Consider the following 18,510-nt stretch of genomic DNA (forward strand, 5'->3'; position numbering starts at 1 on the left):
AGAACAATATATTACCACATACCCCACCTAAGATAAAAATTAGAACTTTTACTTGAAAATTAGTAAAGTAGTAGTATAAATTATTGTTAGGAAAAACTATTCTTAATTATTAATGTTATGTAAGATTGGTGTAGAAATGGCGGCAACACCGCAAAAGGTGGAAACTCTATGAAGTAGTTAAACCATCAACCTTTATGAAAGAGAATCTCTTTTGCATTCAATAAAAAAATTAAATAAACATTTATTATGCTTATTTATTGATATGGTTACTGAAAGAGATTAATCAAGAGTTAAAAGTTTAATTATCTGAGAAGATATTAAACCGAGATGAATTTGTGTCCAATTGGATATATTCAGTGGCAGTTATCTGAAATAATGAATTTTATATCTCGACTACTTATTAAAATAATAAAGCACATTTATTTGCTATGATATGACCGTTGACATGCTTAGATTAATCACATGGATCCAAAATTTCATCACAAAATTTGCCATGACAAGAAATCGTTATATTTAGATTACACAGCGTGTACAGTTATAAATCACAATATTTTATTCTGTTTAATCCAAAAAATTGACGTTGTTACTGCAATTAATCCTTTTGGCACCACTTCATTGAATGTTAACACCATCTCAAAAACTTAGTTACATCATTAATGATCATTCATATTTTAAAGCTAATCCAGATTCATATACTAATTAAATAAAATCGGGAATATGTTGTGGTGGATTTTAGTGTTTTAGGTGGCTGGTTTCGAGCCATTTTTTTTTTGTGTGCGCGTGTGAATGTCTTTGTTTTTCTGGTGAAGGTTTGTTTATTTAGACTAAATTAAATAATATTTTAACATTGTTAGTTCTGTACACTAGAATAATCATTTGAAGTCATTTTCATGACTTGGAAAATATTGTAGTTTGTTAGGGAGTTCTTGAAAAAAATTGACAACAACCCTTTTGTTTAAGTTTATAAATACACTTTTTATGGAGTTGGGATTTCTCCTACAAGCATATCTCTGTTAATTAAGTTGGAAGGGACCAAAATATTCACAAAAAAGTTGAAATCATTTACCTTTTGGAGAAAAATGGTTTATTTTTTTAGTTCCACGTTTCATGTGATTTGGTGAGTAGCTGTTTTTCCATTGGTTTCTGGTCAAAATTAGGCTGTGAGCCTCTTAAGACCTTATATATTTAAGATACAAGACTTTGTTTTTTTTCCAATCAGAATTCAAGATTCTATTTTTAGCTCTGAATTTTTCGATTTTGATCAAGACTGAAGACTGATCAGTTCTTCAAGGTTAGCACAGTTCAATATCAAGTTTTTATTTTTAAGAAGTTGCTTCATCGTATCGATCATGCTATGTGTAGTTTCTGTTCCATTAGTAATCGATAGCATGAATTCATAGGTTAAATTTTATCCTCAGTGTTTGATGCTTGAAAAGGGCCTGGCCTCTGATGATCAAATTGGCTTGTATATTGATGATTGGATAAAATTATTCTTGATTTCTTGCTGAAATTATGAACAAGCTGAGTGTTTGATGTTGTCTCCTAACAAATGCTAACAACTTTCTTAGTCAAGATCAATAATTTATCGAACACTAAATATCTTGTTCGATAATTTGTCCTTAGCATGTTTGCTGCATTTGCTCAATTTTATATGAGGAAGCTCTAGCTGTGCCTATGGGTAGCTGCGTCTCTAAGCCTAACAGAAAGCTGAAATCAAAGGCGAAACGCATCTATAGGTCATGTAAAATCCGCAGAAAGACAGCTCGTTCGAGTGTCATAGCGCCTATTGACCAGCCCCCTGATGAGGGTGTGTGTGCCGATGAATTCTGTTTCCATGAATACGTTATGGTCGACGTTCCAGATGGTGGGACAGCAGTCTGCAGAAGGTATGAGGTGCAGAGCCCTGAATTCCAGTTTCCTGAGGTGGAACCGAGCCACAATCAAGCCGTTGCAGAAAGTATGTTCCATTACACATATTTCCATTTATAGCAGGTTTTTGAGTAGTTAAGGTTGTCTTGTATGAATTTGAGCATTACAGATTGATCACTTCTTTTGTTATCTAGCAGGAATATCGCGAGATGAAGTATGGTTTGATACTCTAAGCATCCTTGATTCTGATGCAGATGAAGATTTTGTCAGTATAGTTGGAGGTAAATTTCTTGATCCATGGTAGTTCTATTCAATCATCGAGTGATTCACTTAGTTGGCTCGTTGCTTCGTTTCAGACAGTTTCTCATCCTCAGACAGTCACACTGGGAGCCACATCAATGGCTGTAATGAACAAAATATCGACTCTTCTAACTTGACAAACGTTGCTGGTGATGCATTAGCCAAAATTAAAGTAGGCTTACACCATTCAGAAGAAACGAAGTGGGGTTCTTGCTCATCTCAGTTTCTTCCAACAATAGACGTGGCTGACATAAAACAGTCCCCGTCTCACCAAGGAGGGTTGACAACTAGAATTAGAAAGAAATCAGCAGTCAGTGTGGTTGCTGTAAGAAGGAAATCTGATGATGGAGATGCTCCATCTGGTTTCTGTGAGTAGAAACGTTTCGATCTTAAACGTAACTATCATATCAACTATACTCGAGCAGATGCTAACGATACGAGTATTTCCCACAGGTTCATCAGAAAAATATTTATACAACCCAAGAGGAGGGTTCCTCATACCTAAGTCAGTGGGAGATAAGCCATCCCGAGGCAGTTGGTGTAACGTCTCGCCTTCTGCATTCAAACTACGGGGTGAAAATTATTTCAGGCATGCTTCCTGGTTGCTACATGCATCATCACCTCTACTTATTTGTTATGTTTTTTTTATCATGGTAATCTTTCTGATGCAGAGATAAAAAGAAGTATCCTGCTGCTGACTGTAGCCCTTATATACCTATTGGTGTCGACTTATTCGCCTGCCCTCGGAAAATACATCATATAGCCGAGCACATTGAACTCCCTAATGCTAAATCACACCATGAATTTCCTCCACTACTAATTGTAAACATACAGGTATTACATTTGTGTTTTTAACTAAGCTGAAAAAGTACTATTTATGTTATTTGATCTCAACTGCCAGAATTCAAGAATATTGATGTTTTATTTGCAGCTTCCTACTTATCCTGCCTCAATGTTTCTTGGAGATACCGATGGGGAAGGGATGAGCCTTGTCATTTATTTCAAAGTGTCCGAGAATTTTGCCTCCGACACTCCTCCAAAATTTCTCAACACATTAAAGGTGCTCAAACCTTTCTACCTATCTATATAGAGATTCCATACCTATTTCCATTTTTATGTTCCTAATTTCACCATGTTCTTGATGATCTTCTTGCAGAGCTTCGTTGTGAATGAGATGGAAACCATGAAGAGTTTTGCAAAGGAAACCGTCATTCCTTACAGAGAGAGGCTAAAGATCATGGTCAATCCTGTGAATCCTGAAGCACTTGGCTTGAGCTCTGCAGAGAGGAAGCTTCTGCAAGCGTATAAGGACAAGCCTGTGCTTTCGCGCCCTCAACATGCTTTCTACAAGGTGTGTGCCTCTCCATCAAGGGATGGTTTTTGAAGTGTGATTGCTTAAACGGTTGCTGTGTGTTTGTAGGGGCCGAATTACCTTGAAGTTGACCTCGATGTGCACCGTTTCAGCTATCTATCCAGGAAAGGACTTCAGGCGTTTCGTGATAGGTTGGAACACGGGGTTCTTGATATGGGACTGGCAATTCAGGTGGGTTTTTTTTTACTTTTTTACTACATTTCCATTTTTAGATTGTCAGAACTGGTGATGTTTAGGAACCTTTTTTTGTGACTTTAGTTATGAACTGATGCAGGCACAGACACCCGATGAGCTCCCTGAGAGAGTTCTCTGCTGCGTTCGACTCAACAAAGTCGATTTTGTGAACGCTGGACAGATACCTACTCTTGTAACTTGAGACATTGAACAGTGAGCTATAGGAGGAGATTCGGCTTCCAAGAAACCAAGATTTGAGCCTCAAGAATGTGTTGGAAAACTGATGCCTTTTGAAGGGGTTGAATCTGATGGAGTAGAGAGAAAAATAGGAAAATTGAATCTGAATTGTGTAGTGAGGTGCTGAAGCAGCAGATATAATTGTGTATCCCATATAAGAATCATACTCACAATTAACAAATAACAAATCTTGTTTATTTTCCCTCATCCAAATGCAAGTTTTCACAAAGAATATAGTACAAAACAACTCAATTTCTGTAACTAACATCAAACCATTTGTGTGTATCCTAGTCTCTATCTTTGTAGTATATGTTTTGTGTCAAATCAAACTTAATCAAACAACAAAATGGATCATCATCATCTTCTTCATCATCTTCTCTTACCTGTTATGTTTCCAGTCATTTTGAGAAAAAGATATATTGTCTTGTTCTTCCTTCATACGAGGAATCCCGTTAGCTTGCTGCTCGTTACGCCCGTATCTCTCAGCAAGCGGTCTCAACTGTGAAGCAGCAGCATTAGCACTGCTGTGGCTGCTAGCCTTAGCAGCAGGAACTTCGTGGTTGTGCTTCCCCTCGTATGTTGTTATCACAGCTTTGGCATCGCTCGCTGCTCTCTCCACATGCTTCCGCACATTGCAACCTTGGCTTGTGCACTTGTAGTAGCTTCTGCAAATTCAAAACATGAGAGAAGGAAAGAGACAGAGAATGCAAGAAAATGATGTTTTTACCTTGGATAAGGATTCCCCTTCACAACTTTCTGCCCATATTTTCGCCACCTATAGCCATCATCCAAGAGATCAATCTCACTTGTTGTCTGAACAATGATCCTAGGCTCTGTAACCGTGCGATGAGACGACGAGGTTTCCTCAACACGTCTATAGAAAAGATTCAAACAGGGAGACACAGAGATATAAGAAGCATTAGTTCCAAAAATACTCATTCAGGCACAATCTCTACCTCTACCTTTTCTTGGATTCGTGTTCATCCTCGTCTCTCCCACTTACTCGCTCCGCCTCACCATCTCCGGCTACTTCCTCGCTGTCACTTGACTCAGACACACGTTCAGGAGCAGAGTCCTGCTCTGTCTTGGACTCCATCTCGGAGCTATCTCTAGCACGCTTAGCAGGGCGGGCGTGGTTGTGCTGCCCCTTGTAGATGATCTCGGTGATCTGACCATCGAACGAGCGCTCCACTTTCTTCTTGACCGGGCATTCTGCACGCGTGCATTTGTAGTAGCTTCGAGGATACTCACTGCCCTTCACCTGCTTCTGCCCATACTTTCGCCAGTTGTAGCCGTCATCAGCAGGCTTGTCAACAACCATGTTACTAGGTTGGGATTTCGTATCAGCGCGCGGAATCTCGGATGGTTCTTGCACGCGAGGAGGAGGGGCGTCTCGTTGCAGAGTGAAGGACGACGAGGATGGGAAATCGTTGGGAAAATGATGAGCCTGTGCAGCCATCTGAGCTAGGAAATGTTGGTGAGGAAGTCCTAGCACACCCTATTTCAATCAAGAAACTCAACCCTTAATGATCTTAGAAATGGGATTCACAACAACATTTATCAGCAAGATTGAAACTTGGACAAAAAAATGAGTTTATATGATGGCTGTCCTAAAAAAAGTTGTAATCTTGATGGAATGTTTAAGTCACATGTACAAATTAGGACAAGGATTCAATACCATGCCACTTAAATATGTCATCATTATGCACAAATAACGAAACATTTGGCAATTTCCATTCTATGTTGTATCAAGAAATGAGGAACAAATTTGTACTACTAAAATTGCATGTCATAAACCAATATCTATGCTCCATAAATTTAAGCTTCAAATGAAACCTCTATCCTCACTAATCAATGATTAAAACATCTAATCATCCATCAATCAAAACATCAAGATCGATGCACACCCAAACTCAAATTAAAATATATCTTGGGACAATTTTCAAAAGGCCTCGTACTAATGTATAACCCTTATATATTGCTTGCAACTTTATTTATTTCCAGGCATACCTGAGAAGATGGGAAAAACTGCGGCGAATCAAGCAAGCTAGCCGGGCTCAAACCGGGCGGAACCGTGAACATTGCCAGCGGCTGCGACACTGCCAGCCCCGCCGGCCTATTCTGCTGAAACATAAACTCGCCACCACCTGCCGCCGCCGGCTGTCCGACACTGGGCATGGCGCCGCCGAGAAGCTGAGAAAAGGAGCGGCAGTAGGCGTCTGGTTCATTCTCGGGGAAGAAGGTGGAGAGGAGAGTCATCGGGCCCGGGCTGACGGACGGCCCGCCCGTGAAGAAGCTCCCTGCAGAGCTTGCCGGCGACAGAGTAATCGCGGGCCTCGACGGTGGCGGCGGAGATTCGTTTTCGGCCATTGACTTTTAGTTTGTCCGACTTGGGAGGTTTTTTTTGCTTGTTTAAGTCTTTGGTGAAAATGCAAATAAAACAAAACAAAACAAAGCATGAATGATGATATGAATAGAGAAGTTGGAAACTCTGATCTCCCAAGTTTGATGTCGAAAGTCGTCGCTGTCACTCAGCAATTAGTTGAGATTTCGATTGTATGAGTGCAACTTCTTTTCTTGGCCTAATAAATTAACCATTACTATTGACTCATTTTTAATTGTTAATTGTATCATTTTTCTTACCTATAACTCGCAAACACTTTAGTCTTTCATACAAGGTGATTCGAACTTTGATAACAATAATTGTATGACATAATTTGTGGCTAGCATTTAGGCTGGATGTAGTGTATCAATATTCAAATACGATGATATCTCTAATTTCTACTTACGATATGTCGATATAGTGAAAGCAGATGGATATATTGAACTCTTGTTATATTCAATGATAATAATATGTAAACTCAAGCTACGACTCAATCAATATGATATTTATCGTCAAATCAATAGATTAGAAAGTTTACATAAAGTGTATAAATCTCTAAATTAACGTTATAATCCACATTTTAAATTTGTTTGTAAAGGCTCAAATTTTGATACTTATAAATATGAGAAGAGTTGCTCTTCAGAGCGTGCATTACCATGAAAGTTATAAGTTGTGAGTTATTGTTTATCGTTGCTGGCCTCAAAATATAAAACACTAATGCAATATGGTCGTTTTTTGTGCGAGATAAGCAAATGGAATATGACTAGAATAGCGAGACTTTCCAAATATTAAGACTTGTCCTAGAAGGATTGGATTGGAATTCATATCTCCTTCATGTGGTCGATAAGAGAGAAAATCTTACTCCCTCCGTCCACGAAAAATAGGATAATGTGAAGAGAAAGTAAATTACGAGAGAGAATAATGTAGAGAAGTCTCTTGTCTATATTATTCTCTCTCTTACTTTTCTTTCTCTACACTTCAACTATTTATTATCATTTTTTCAAAACGAGTATATAAAATGAAAGTGCCCTATTTTTCGTGGACGAATGGAGTACTCCCTCCGTTCCACAGTAATAAAGGCATTTCATTTTGAGCACTCGTTTTGAAAAAATGATAATAAATGGTTAAAGTAGAGAAAGAGTAAAGTGAGATAGAGAATAGTGCAGAGAAGAGTATTATCTACCATATTCTATATCTTACTTTACTATTTCCCTACTTTAACCATTTATTATCATTTTTTTAAAAACGAGTGCTCAAAATGAAATATCTCTATTACTGTGGAACATGAGGAGTATTAAATAGTGCTTAGAATTTTATCTCAGTTTTAGATGACTATCGCTGGAAAAAATAGCTAAAAAGGGAAAGGACCTTGCCCAGCTCTGCCTAATCAGCTAATCCTAATGAAAGTATATGATTAATCATATGCTAAGAAACAATTCAATTTAAACAGAGAATAACACTTCATCGATCATAAAATTTTTTATGAAAGGAGGAATAATGGAGAATTCTTGATCGAATCTTTTGGCAAGAGGCAAAAGACAAAGAGAGAAAGATGGCTTGTTTGGAATTTAATATAGAATAATGCTATGCGGTCACATTATGGCCGGCCATAAATTAATTAAATAACAAAAAAAAGTTGATTTTTTTAAAAATTTTTGGTTTAATACTACTTGATTTTACTTTTATATCATTTTCATTATATGTTGCTCAACATGTTAGTGTTGCTCTTTCGTAGTTTTTGCTCAACTTATTACTACTGTCATTTCTTGATTGTTGCTCAACGTATACAGTAATTCGTGATATTAATGTGTTTTACGTAATGAAATTCAAAGATAAGTATCAACTCACAAGTCCATTTCACACACATATAAATTTATATCGATAATTCTAATATTTTTATACATGTAAATGGACTAAATTAACTATTTATGGCCGGCCACATTATGGCCATTTAGCATCACTCTTTAATATATGGTTGAGAGAGATATATTTTATGACTTGTTTGGATTTTAATATATGATGTTGCATTGTTGGTCCCAACTAAAATTAGTCAGTCCCACGTTATCAGTTCTGACCTATAACTATAACTAGGCCACTACTACTATCCAATGTGAAACACACACACACACACACACACACACACATTTTGTGGTAAACATATTATTCTTGTAATTATTTACTATCTGTACTCAATAAATTTAGACTTTATTAAGAATAATAAATTGTTTGGGGCCTCACTTGGGGCAATGTAAAACATTGATATTGCTGTTAAGTATTAACAATATAATATAAGGATGTTTAAATAGACAATTATATTAATTAATAGTACAGTCGATATCATAAGCTAATAATCTATTACTAACAAAAAATATAATCAAAAAGGTTTTCTTTTCTCAATGTCTTCTCTTCTCCGAAATTATCTCTCTAATTTTTAATCTCACGTCCATGACCTAGTTTTATTCACAAGTCTATTAATAAAGCTCTAAAGTATCTAACCATTATTAGCTTATAATATGAGTTATTTTACAATTAATTGATGGTTTGGTTTGACAATAACTTACACACTGACATTAGCAGATATCTGCATTCAATATATCAAGTGCAAATAAACATGTCAATGGTATACATGCTCATTGTCAACTCTATGTGCTCTAATTTAAATTAAAAAATCTTTCAAAATTTGCATAACTTACAATTTTAACAATATCCGTTTGTTGCTTATGAAAGGTAATTTTTTTTATATAACAGAATTACCATTTTATAGTGTTAAGTAACACTCAATTTGTTATCCTCTAAATAATCTACTTCCTCCTATTTGTCAATTACTTTTATTTTCGTCTGTCCCTAAACCATGTCCACACATTCCACTAAATAATAACTACTCACATTTTATTATAAAAACTAATATATAAAAATAGGAATCACCATTGCTACTTTCTATTACATTTCTTAAAAATCGTGTAAGGTCAAATGGTGACAAATTTTAATGGATGGAGGGCAGTGACGGATCCAGAATAGGGCTGAGAAAATATACCGAAATACCGCACTTACCGTACCGAAAAAATACCGAAAATACCGAATTTTCAGTATACCGTACTTTTCGGTACGGTATCATACTGTACCGACAGTTTTAGGTACGGTAAAGGTATGCATTTTGTATATACCGCGTTATACCGCAATTGCAGTATATAACGCAAATTTACGGTATATACCGCAAATAACACGGTATACCGCAAATATGGTATATACCGCAAATTACGGTATACCGCGGTATACCGCATATTGCGGTATACCGAAATCACGGTACAGTATACCGACAAAAGCGGTACGGTAACGATATCTAAATTTTGGTATACCGACTTTTCGGTATACCGCAATTGCGGTATATCGACAAAAGCGGTACGATAAAGGTATGGTTTTTGGTCATACTGCACGGTACGGTACGGTATGCGATATGGCCATTTCGGCGAGGTATATGGTACCGTTCCAACCCTAATCCAGAATCCTTAAACAGAAAAGGTGAAATAAAATTTATCGTAGAAAATGGCGACGTCGAAAGCTAACTGAAGGGGCGACAATGGAAAAATCAGGTTCATCCCCCAGATCTGACGGAGGGAGTAATCTGTTAGGATTAAAATCGAATGAATAAAATATTTGGTTGTACCCATATCGTTATATTAGTGGGGTCGACTTCAATTTTGGCCAGCATTTATTTAAATTAACGTGATGGAAGCAGGCCTTAATTAAGCCGTACCTAAGTAGGTGCTACAATACAAACACGCAATTATTTTCAAAATATATCACACCAGATAATGAAAAATATAATTACTAGTAGTATAATGTATAAAAAAATAGTAGTACTATCATTTTAGCATTATGAGTAGTATGTTTTATGACAATTTTAAATCATAGTATAAAACTTTTACATATACATCCTCCCTCCGTTTCACCATAATTGAGGCGAAACTTTTCGATACGGAATTTAAGAAAGGGATGTTGAGTGTGTTGAATAAATAAAAAAAATAAGTATGAGAGAGAAAAAGGTTGAGTGAATAAAGTAGAAAGTGAATAAAGTAGAGAGAAAAAATAAGAGAGAGTAAGTAAGAAAGAGAAAATAATTACTATATATGAAAATGACTCAACTATGAAGAAACTTCCCGGAATGGAAAAATGACTCAACTATGAAAGAACGGAGGGAGTTATATTCACTTCCTTGTATCTATAACAGCTTGTTTATGATTTTTTAAAGTGGTGTATTGGAATTTGAAATCCAGTACCAAATCATGATTTCCATATTATTAATAATTTAACATTTTACTTGTATACTACTCCAACTCATACTCATATGAAAAATTAATACTTTAATCAGCTGTGTTAATAAATAATAAGTCAGCTTTTGATATTAGTTCTATATAGTTTAAACTGAATACAGGCTAAAATATATTAAAGGTACCGTGGCTTGGAATAGCAAGTTGAATTTGTACATTTGATTACGTGTAAGGCACGAGGGTTTCTAGCTACGAAAAAGAGTAACACGACGACAATAATATATGCTTAGATCATAGCTTTAAAATATGTTTGCAGATTGAGAGAAAAATTTGTTAAAATTGAACTAAAAAATATAAGAAAAACTTTAATTCATTTTAAGCTAAATAAATGAAGTGGATTTAAATTTTAGAGGAAGAGTTTGAAATGTTATTACTATCTTTCAATAATTTTGTGAGCAATATTCGGTCCCTTTCAAAAATATTTAGATTAATTTTGGGCCCAAATACTGAGATGATTCCCATTTTGGAATTCAAGCAAATCAAATGGGCCAGGTTCAAGTTTAATACGGAGTACGATTTAATTTCTAATGCAGAGTGGATTTAGAGCGATTATTCCATTAAAATACATAATTGTATAAAATAATAAAATCCAAAGATATTTGTTGCTTAAACTATGAGTTTTGATCAGAATTTGACCAATCTCATAAGATTTAAAAATAGAATATTAAATTATAAAATTTCATACTTTTCTCAATTATCAGTGTACAACATAACGGCTTGTTAAATTAAAAAAGAAAGAAAAAATCTAAAATCTCATTTTGACTACCAAAAAGACGTTTTGTATACAGATTAGACAGTAGTGAAATACTGAACTTAATAATTTCATATTTTGAATTGCGAATTTAACAAAATTTTGTGATTTTACTTATTGTATAAAATATAGTCTCTGCTCTCGGAAGATACTGTACTATGTGGAACTGTCTCTTGTGCTTCCATTTTTGTGTTGTTCATATTTTTGTCGTATTCTATAATCTCAATGTTTCTTCTATTTTCAGGTCACAAGCAAAAAGGTTTGAATTAGTTGGTCATTTTTGGACCACTATTACTTTTTAAACTGTGGTGAATAGTTGATGTAGTAGGCATATAATAGCATTGAATAGGATGGGAATACTGGATTGATTGTCTTCCCTCATTTTCTCTCTTTTTAAAGCTCCTCATGTATGTACCTGTATTCCTTCTGTTGGAAATTTTGGAATGTCTCCATATGTATGTGACTGGCCAACTTGCAAAAAGAAATGCAAGTCATCCACAATTATCAGTTTCTCATCTTTCCACATCAAACCAACCTGCCTGTAGTTCAAAAAGGGTAACAACAACGTTATACAAACTCATTGATAAGATTTTAGTTTCCAATAATAAAAACACCAGCCATCTTATTTCATAATGTGATGATTACAATGTAAAACCCATCACAATTAATCTTGATTCAGCACATATATATATAACCACATGAGAAGAATTCAGTTTCCAACATATCAAATCTAAAATCCCCCAGCAATAAAACATGACAGAAGTTCAAACAGAACAAAAATGGAAAGAGGAAAAGAAACATAACAGCCATCCTAATAATAGGAAAGTGACACAAACCATCAACAATCCAGTCTAAAACTATCCTGAATCATACGATGGAAAATGATCCTCCCATCATTTAGAAAACTATAATTATCAGATCACAGCAATCCCAGACTACTTGGGACCAATATCCTTGAGGGCGCAGATCTGCTCTTCCCCCATTGCAGACATAACACTCACAACAAGGTCCTTCCCTTCAGCAAACCCATCCTTGATCTGTAAAAGTCATAGTCGAACAAGACATGAGACTGGGTAAATTCCTACTCAAAAATGAAAGAACGGTTACGGGAATAGCTTCACCTGGGTAAGGAGAGCCTCATCAGTAGGAAGACGGAGATCATCCTTGGTGTTACCATTGTCAGTAAGCAAGCTCACCTATGGATTTAGTTATTTCACAGTTAAATAGTCTATATAAGCAATTAAAGTAGGGAATCAATGTAAACAAGACAAGACCATACAAATCCATCCTCGGAGATGTCGATAAGCTGGTAGTCAGTGCGATTAACATGTGGAACCTGGAGAGAAAAGCTAAGGTTAAGGTTTTCATGCATAGCAAGATATAGAGGTTAGGTTCACAACAAGAAGATGCATACATCACAATTGTGGGAAGAGGGAACGATATCCTCGAGCTTCTTGGAAGTGAAGATGTCAATTGCAACAAAGTGACATTTGGCATGGCCGTGCTTTCCAGTTTTGGAAGTTGAAACCTCCACAACCTGGAATGGGATATTATAAGATCAGCAATTGAAAACTGAAATTAAAAAAAAACATGCTTTATTGCTGTTTGAACAATACTAATACCAAAAAGGCCGAATAATATTTTCCAAATCATGAAACAATGTTATTAGTTCAAATTTGCTGAATCAATCGGGTGTGATGACTGATGAGCTTTATGAAGTCGTCAATAAAGCACGAACAAATCAAGCAAGTAAATAAAAAGAAATACGGATCTATTGATAGGAGAGATATGAGAATTCCATCACGAGCAATCATGATGAAAGAAAAAGGTCGAAACTGAGATACTACCGTATGTTATCACAAACTAAATTTAGAAAGGAAAAAAATCCATGAAACCGTAGCCGAAAACCTAAATCAACGAACCGCAGACCGAGCAAAACCAAATAGACAAACACATAAATCGATCATATAGCTCCGATCCTAAGAAACTAAAATTAACAACAGACAGCGGCGCATACTCGAGAAGGATTGAAACCGAGATCAAATCCGACGAATTGAAAGGAAAAACAAAACGAAACAACTGAAATCAAATCCAACGAAATCAATTAAAAAGGAGAAACAGAGCGTGAAACAAACCTTGCAGGGGCGGCCCTTGATAACAATGTAACCGTTCTTACGGATGGTGCCGGCCTGCTGGGGGTAAGTCTTGGAGGCGCCGGCGTCGGCCTTTGATTCGAACTGATGCTCCTCGTCCGACATCCTCAACGGCGACGGCGACGGCGGCGGTTAGAGTGAGAGAATGGCCTGAAAGCAAAAGGATTTGTTGGGAGTGTGTGCAAGGCAAAGCTGTGAGGGCGAGAGAATTGACGATGGGTTTTTTAGATATATAGGATTCGAGTCGTGTGAGTTCAGATGGAGAATTTAGGGTTTTCACAGATTGAAATTGATTTATCACCGTAGATTGGCGAGTGGAGCGGTTGACGGACAGGATTCGTTTGAGATATCTGCGTCAAAACGACGCAGTGTCTTGTGCTTATCTCTTGAGCCTTTTAATATTATTATTGGGAGTGGAGACATACGCTACAGCCTCACACACGGGAATTACTGTGGACCGCTTAGCTCGTTACTGTTGATTTAATAAATTAAAAATTAAATATTTGATGGAATAATATTCCGACCAAAAAGTAAAATTTGGTATAAAATCATTTAATCTTGAATCCCCACCAAATCCCTTCTAGTAGCCTAAGCTTTTTGTCGTATAATTTATTTATAATTTTAAATACTAGTACTAATATAGTACTCCCTCCGTCCCGCACTACTCGCAAGTTTCCTTTTCGGCACGGAGATTAAGGAATGAGTGTATAGCAAAGTCAAATATTACGGCTGTAGGTGAAAATTTTTACTAAAAATAGAAAGAGTGCAAATAACTTGGGACTTCCAAAAAGAAAATAAGTACAAGTAGTCTGGGACGGAGGGAGTAGTACATCACCTCACACTCCTTTTCAATTCTCTTAAATGCTCATAGAAAAATGTGAGCCATAAATAATTGAAAGGAGGAGTAATTACTTTTTCCAGTTATCATTTATAATCTAATTTTTACTTAATAAAAGTTTAAAAATTTGTTTGACTTTATAAAAAGGTTAAGAATTAAATTAGTTGAATGATGAGATCCATTTAGCTAAAATAGAAATAAAAAAACACACACAAATAAAGTAGAATTTTACGTCACAGGCCTCCAAAATGTCAAAATGAGACATTTTTTTTATTGACGGAGGGAGTGTATGCTAATAAAACCCCTATTTCATAATGAGGTAGTATTAAATTTTATTTTGTAAGTACTGATAAAGCTTAAAAGACATGGAAAATTTGAAACGCTACCTACAATGATACAATGAATATGGACAATTCCAGTATTCCACTGTAGGAAAACTAATGGAAATTCCGAATATCTGATGCTCAAGAAAACGTGATGAAATAGCATAATGTGAAGTGGAAAACTTGCGCAATCAATTCAGTGTGTCACAGACTCACAAATGGATCGAACAAGACTTCCAATAATTTAATGTATTTTACTGTTACTGCTGCATGTTCAGCTCTTCACATGTACTCCGTATTACAAAGAAAGTAAACACTAGTTGCTGCATACAATTACATAATAAGTTAAATCAAAATCAAGTAGCAACATACTACTAGTATACAACTAAAAGTTAAGTTGCATTTCTAGAAATGAAGGTGAAAAATGACCTCGATTATGTCTTCGTCGAACTACTGGCTGAGATTGATTCAATCTGTTGAGCATCGAGATGATGCATGAATATCTGAGGATGCTCTTCTCTGTTACATAAGGAGTGTATGCTTTGTTAAGCATTCATTATGCTACAAATCATGAACTACCAGATTTAAAATTTTCTCAAATCTGCCTCTATAAGAGTGAGTTCTGAAATGCAAATATCAGGTGGTTAAAGAACTAATCCACCCAAATTAGCTTGCAGATAAGGGAAGTATGTGCTGGTTTGGAAAGATTTCATGGCTCAGTTGTTGATGCATATAAAGACATGGGACTCACCTTTTTCTTAGTCAAGCTTCTCTTGAAATGGAAGTGATGATAATGATGCATTAAGTGTTGTGTAGTTGAAAATTGGTTCATACTTAGCAACTTGAGGAGATGGATACACAAGACAGAGAAAAGGACAAGGAAGTCGACCATGGATACCTTTCATTGGCCTCCTGGTAAGTGTAACTTGATGCGACCGCCAAGAGCTGCCCCCCATGATTACATGCCAAAGATGCAACACTGTTGGGAAATCTGGGAAACTGGATCAAGAGGGATGTTTATGAGAACATGGTAGAGTTAAGGGGCACCAACATAGAATGGATTTACAGAAGAAAATGGAAATGGTCAAGGATCCTGCATATTACAGGCACTAGCCATCACGGTAGTTAAGATTAGCATACCTCCAGCAACCGTCTCCTCTTTATGACATCCCATATCGTAGCATAACCCTCATTATCACCAGTGACAACGACTCCACGTAAGCTGAAATAGGTAATGATATAGTCAAGTGTGTTTAAATGTGTGTAATGGAAAGCTAAAACTGAGTGAGACTCATACGATGGATTAAATGCAATGTCATTTACTGCCACCAGATGTTTTCCATTCTTATCTTTTGGATAGCATCTGAAAGCATATCTGCAGAAGTTCAAACTTAGTTGCAAAGCAAGTTGAAAACTTAATAATTCCAAGTGCATGAGTTGCCAATATGGTCCCTTGTAATAAATAGTTCTCCATGTTTCAAAGAAAACAATCTCAAACTTTAAAGAGAACATTACAGTGCAGTGTATTAAAAAATAGTAAAAAAATCTGAATAAGTATGTCCACAAGCCATGAACTTCACTATTAAATGTTTGTATTATATAGTTATGCAAGTGAATCTAGTAGCATTAATCTGAGAAAAAAAAAATTTAATTGCAGTGTTCCACTGGCAAGACTAAGCTGAGAAAATATCTGAGTGCCTATTTCAGCCTTGAGAACCATTCCTGCTCCTGTGATTCTTTTAAGAACTCAAGGACCATTTCACTCTAGGTCTAGAGTTCTTGATAATAAAAGTGAAAAGGAGAGCTAAAAGAAGAAAATAATAGTCAGTAGGCATTACTATACACAAAATTATACTGACCCTTCATCTGTTTTGGATTGACCAACATGTTTCAATGCAACACGTCCATCTACTGATCCAGCTATAAACCCTGCACGAATGAGCATCACCATGTAGATCAACTCAATTATTAGAATCAGCAGAAATAATGGCCCTAACATGCATAGTGATGCCATTGAAGAAATGAAAAACTAGCCCAACCAGGATAAAGAAGTAGAGATACACCGAAAATTTGGGCAGCCAACTCAATTATGAAAAGCTCAGGTTGCAAGAAAATATTGATATGTCTGTATTTCTACCAAGGACTGAAACATAACTACTGTTGGAATACCTTCCAGTTCTGAATTTGTACGGACACATTTTATATGGATGTCCATGAAGTACTCTTTGGCTTCAAATGATTTATCTAAGTGACGCAAGTCATAAAGATGCACTGATGACTTGTGAGCAATCATCAGACTCAACCCTGAAAGTGACATGGATTCTACCTCCATGCCTAAACTACTCAAACATCCGAGAGAGCTAGTTGAACGTGGATCCCAAATTTTCACTTTTTTATCCCAACCGGCGCTGATGACTTGACCTGCATATATAGAAAAATTTGAGTCTGCATATGCTATTTTCAGGTGTACAGAAATTGTAACAACAGGACAGCACTTTGAACGCCATACTGATTACATAGATATTGCTATTTGTGTAGTTTGAAGGACATAACAATTTTCTAATAGTCATCTCGACTTGGACGACATCAAAATATATTAAAAACAAATCCTCTATATTACATTCATTATCATCCCAGAGGTATAAGATTAGTAAACCCCCTGATTCGTGCACATCCTTTGTATATGGAAGTAGCAAGCAGATGATTAAAGGATTACATTCTACCAATATCTTACGCTTTTCCTCAGAATATTCAATACAGGTTGCCAAATCTTCATGTTTCCCTATTGCTTTGCTGTTCCCCACACCCATGTCATACCTAGGAGATTTTAGAATCAAATATAACACCATGTAAAAGCATTATCAGTTCAAGATGGAAATAACTGAAGTTGCTGGATGAGTTGTAAAAGATCTTCTATTAGAAATAGAAGCAGGCGTAATAAACTGGATTACAGCAGAACTTTGCAACTTTAATAAATTTAAAATTTAACAAATGTCAATGCATAACAATGATTCAATTCATAGGTCTCTTTCCACTAAGTGTCAATTTGTACAGGAAATTTGGTGAGTTGCGAACATAACAAGAATGATGCAGTACTATTTTAATTCTTCAGTTAACAAGTTATTGGCTATATTCTAATCAGAGAGAAAAAACCCCCCAATTTTAGGAATATCAAATGCACACAAAACGCAAACGGCAAACCTGATAACGGAACCATCGGAATTTGCCGTGAGAGCAACTGATTCACTCTCGAAACAGCAATCTAGAAGCCCCGATCCTCCATTAGGAGCTTCGAACCTGAGCTCGCATTTATCCACATCGAAAAGTCGGAGTGTCTGCTTGAAAACACAAGATGTTAATTGCATTACATTGAGAGCGGAGAAGTAAAGGTGACTGGGGGAATAGGATTTACCGAATCCCAAGAGGAAATTAAAAGATTGTTGGAAAGCGGAGCAAACCGGATCCTGGAAATGGCGTCGCGAATGGGGCTGTCGAAATTCAAGCAAGAACCATTCATTGTGCTGAAGAATGTGTCAGGGCTGAGAAACTCGAATGATTTTGAAATACAATGCAAACGATTTTAACCTGAAGCTCCCGCCTATCTGAGGACTCAAAATTCACCAAGATTAAATAAGAGAGATTTATATTATTTCAGTTGCTTAAAATTAATTTTATCGATCAATTGTAGTATCTATTTAATTGAATAATGTATCCATGTCCTTTAAAAACATACGTAAACAATTTCTATTTTTACCCATTTTTTAATAACAGTATTTTAAGTT

General features: G+C 36.1%; 3 protein-coding genes across 4 annotated transcripts; 1 reads left to right on the top strand and 2 right to left on the bottom strand.

The window, feature by feature from the left end:
* Positions 1-994: 994 nt before the first annotated feature.
* Positions 995-4,165, top strand: LOC121799315. Of its 2 annotated transcripts, XM_042198640.1 has the most exons (11): positions 1,015-1,117; positions 1,220-1,291; positions 1,624-1,957; positions 2,067-2,150; positions 2,226-2,537; positions 2,623-2,758; positions 2,841-3,003; positions 3,101-3,229; positions 3,326-3,520; positions 3,590-3,712; positions 3,816-4,165. In XM_042198640.1, the coding sequence occupies exons 3-11, from the start codon at positions 1,675-1,677 to the stop codon at positions 3,915-3,917; spliced, it is 1,527 nt and encodes a 508-aa protein (XP_042054574.1). In that variant the 5' UTR covers positions 1,015-1,117; positions 1,220-1,291; positions 1,624-1,674; the 3' UTR covers positions 3,918-4,165. The 2 variants fall into 2 exon arrangements, with proteins under 2 accessions (XP_042054573.1, XP_042054574.1); XM_042198639.1 differs by having other exon boundaries at positions 995-1,291.
* Positions 4,126-6,475, bottom strand: LOC121799316 (probable WRKY transcription factor 4). The gene is made up of 4 exons (XM_042198641.1): positions 5,963-6,475; positions 4,915-5,450; positions 4,680-4,826; positions 4,126-4,617 (listed from the first exon to the last, which is right to left on the bottom strand). Exons 1-4 carry the CDS (start codon positions 6,320-6,322, stop codon positions 4,332-4,334), a joined length of 1,329 nt encoding a protein of 442 aa, XP_042054575.1. The 5' UTR covers positions 6,323-6,475; the 3' UTR covers positions 4,126-4,331.
* A 5,541-nt stretch (positions 6,476-12,016) lies between these two features.
* LOC121800360 (mitotic checkpoint protein BUB3.3-like) lies at positions 12,017-18,270 on the bottom strand. Its single transcript, XM_042199930.1, has 14 exons — positions 18,141-18,270; positions 17,930-18,063; positions 17,463-17,545; positions 16,898-17,149; positions 16,588-16,657; positions 16,026-16,103; positions 15,869-15,950; positions 15,627-15,727; positions 15,166-15,247; positions 13,550-13,699; positions 12,829-12,951; positions 12,694-12,750; positions 12,536-12,610; positions 12,017-12,451 (listed from the first exon to the last, which is right to left on the bottom strand). Exons 1-14 carry the CDS (start codon positions 18,243-18,245, stop codon positions 12,350-12,352), a joined length of 1,494 nt encoding a protein of 497 aa, XP_042055864.1. The 5' UTR covers positions 18,246-18,270; the 3' UTR covers positions 12,017-12,349.
* Between the last annotated feature and the right edge of the window lie 240 nt (positions 18,271-18,510).

This window comes from Salvia splendens, chromosome 4 (genome assembly GCF_004379255.2).
Source record: "Salvia splendens isolate huo1 chromosome 4, SspV2, whole genome shotgun sequence".
Lineage (NCBI taxonomy): Eukaryota > Viridiplantae > Streptophyta > Magnoliopsida > Lamiales > Lamiaceae > Salvia > Salvia splendens.

Bases quoted from the DNA above. Each gene is read 5' to 3' on its own strand.
- LOC121799315 (XM_042198639.1), top strand. From the start codon at position 1,675: ATGGGTAGCTGCGTCTCTAAGCCTAACAGAAAGCTGAAATCAAAGGCG. The intron at 3,230-3,325 runs GTGCTCAAACCT...ATCTTCTTGCAG, and splicing joins AATTTCTCAACACATTAAAG to AGCTTCGTTGTGAATGAGAT. The intron at 3,521-3,589 runs GTGTGTGCCTCT...GTGTGTTTGTAG, and splicing joins CTCAACATGCTTTCTACAAG to GGGCCGAATTACCTTGAAGT.
- LOC121799316 (XM_042198641.1), bottom strand. From the start codon at position 6,322: ATGGCCGAAAACGAATCTCCGCCGCCACCGTCGAGGCCCGCGATTACT. The intron at 5,451-5,962 runs GTATGCCTGGAA...TGATTGAAATAG, and splicing joins AGTTTTTCCCATCTTCTCAG to GGTGTGCTAGGACTTCCTCA. The intron at 4,618-4,679 runs GTAAAAACATCA...TTGAATTTGCAG, and splicing joins AAGGGGAATCCTTATCCAAG to AAGCTACTACAAGTGCACAA.
- LOC121800360 (XM_042199930.1), bottom strand. From the start codon at position 18,245: ATGAATGGTTCTTGCTTGAATTTCGACAGCCCCATTCGCGACGCCATT. The intron at 18,064-18,140 runs GTAAATCCTATT...GTTTTCAAGCAG, and splicing joins TAATTTCCTCTTGGGATTCG to ACACTCCGACTTTTCGATGT. The intron at 12,751-12,828 runs GTATGCATCTTC...TTTTCTCTCCAG, and splicing joins CCTCTTCCCACAATTGTGAT to GTTCCACATGTTAATCGCAC.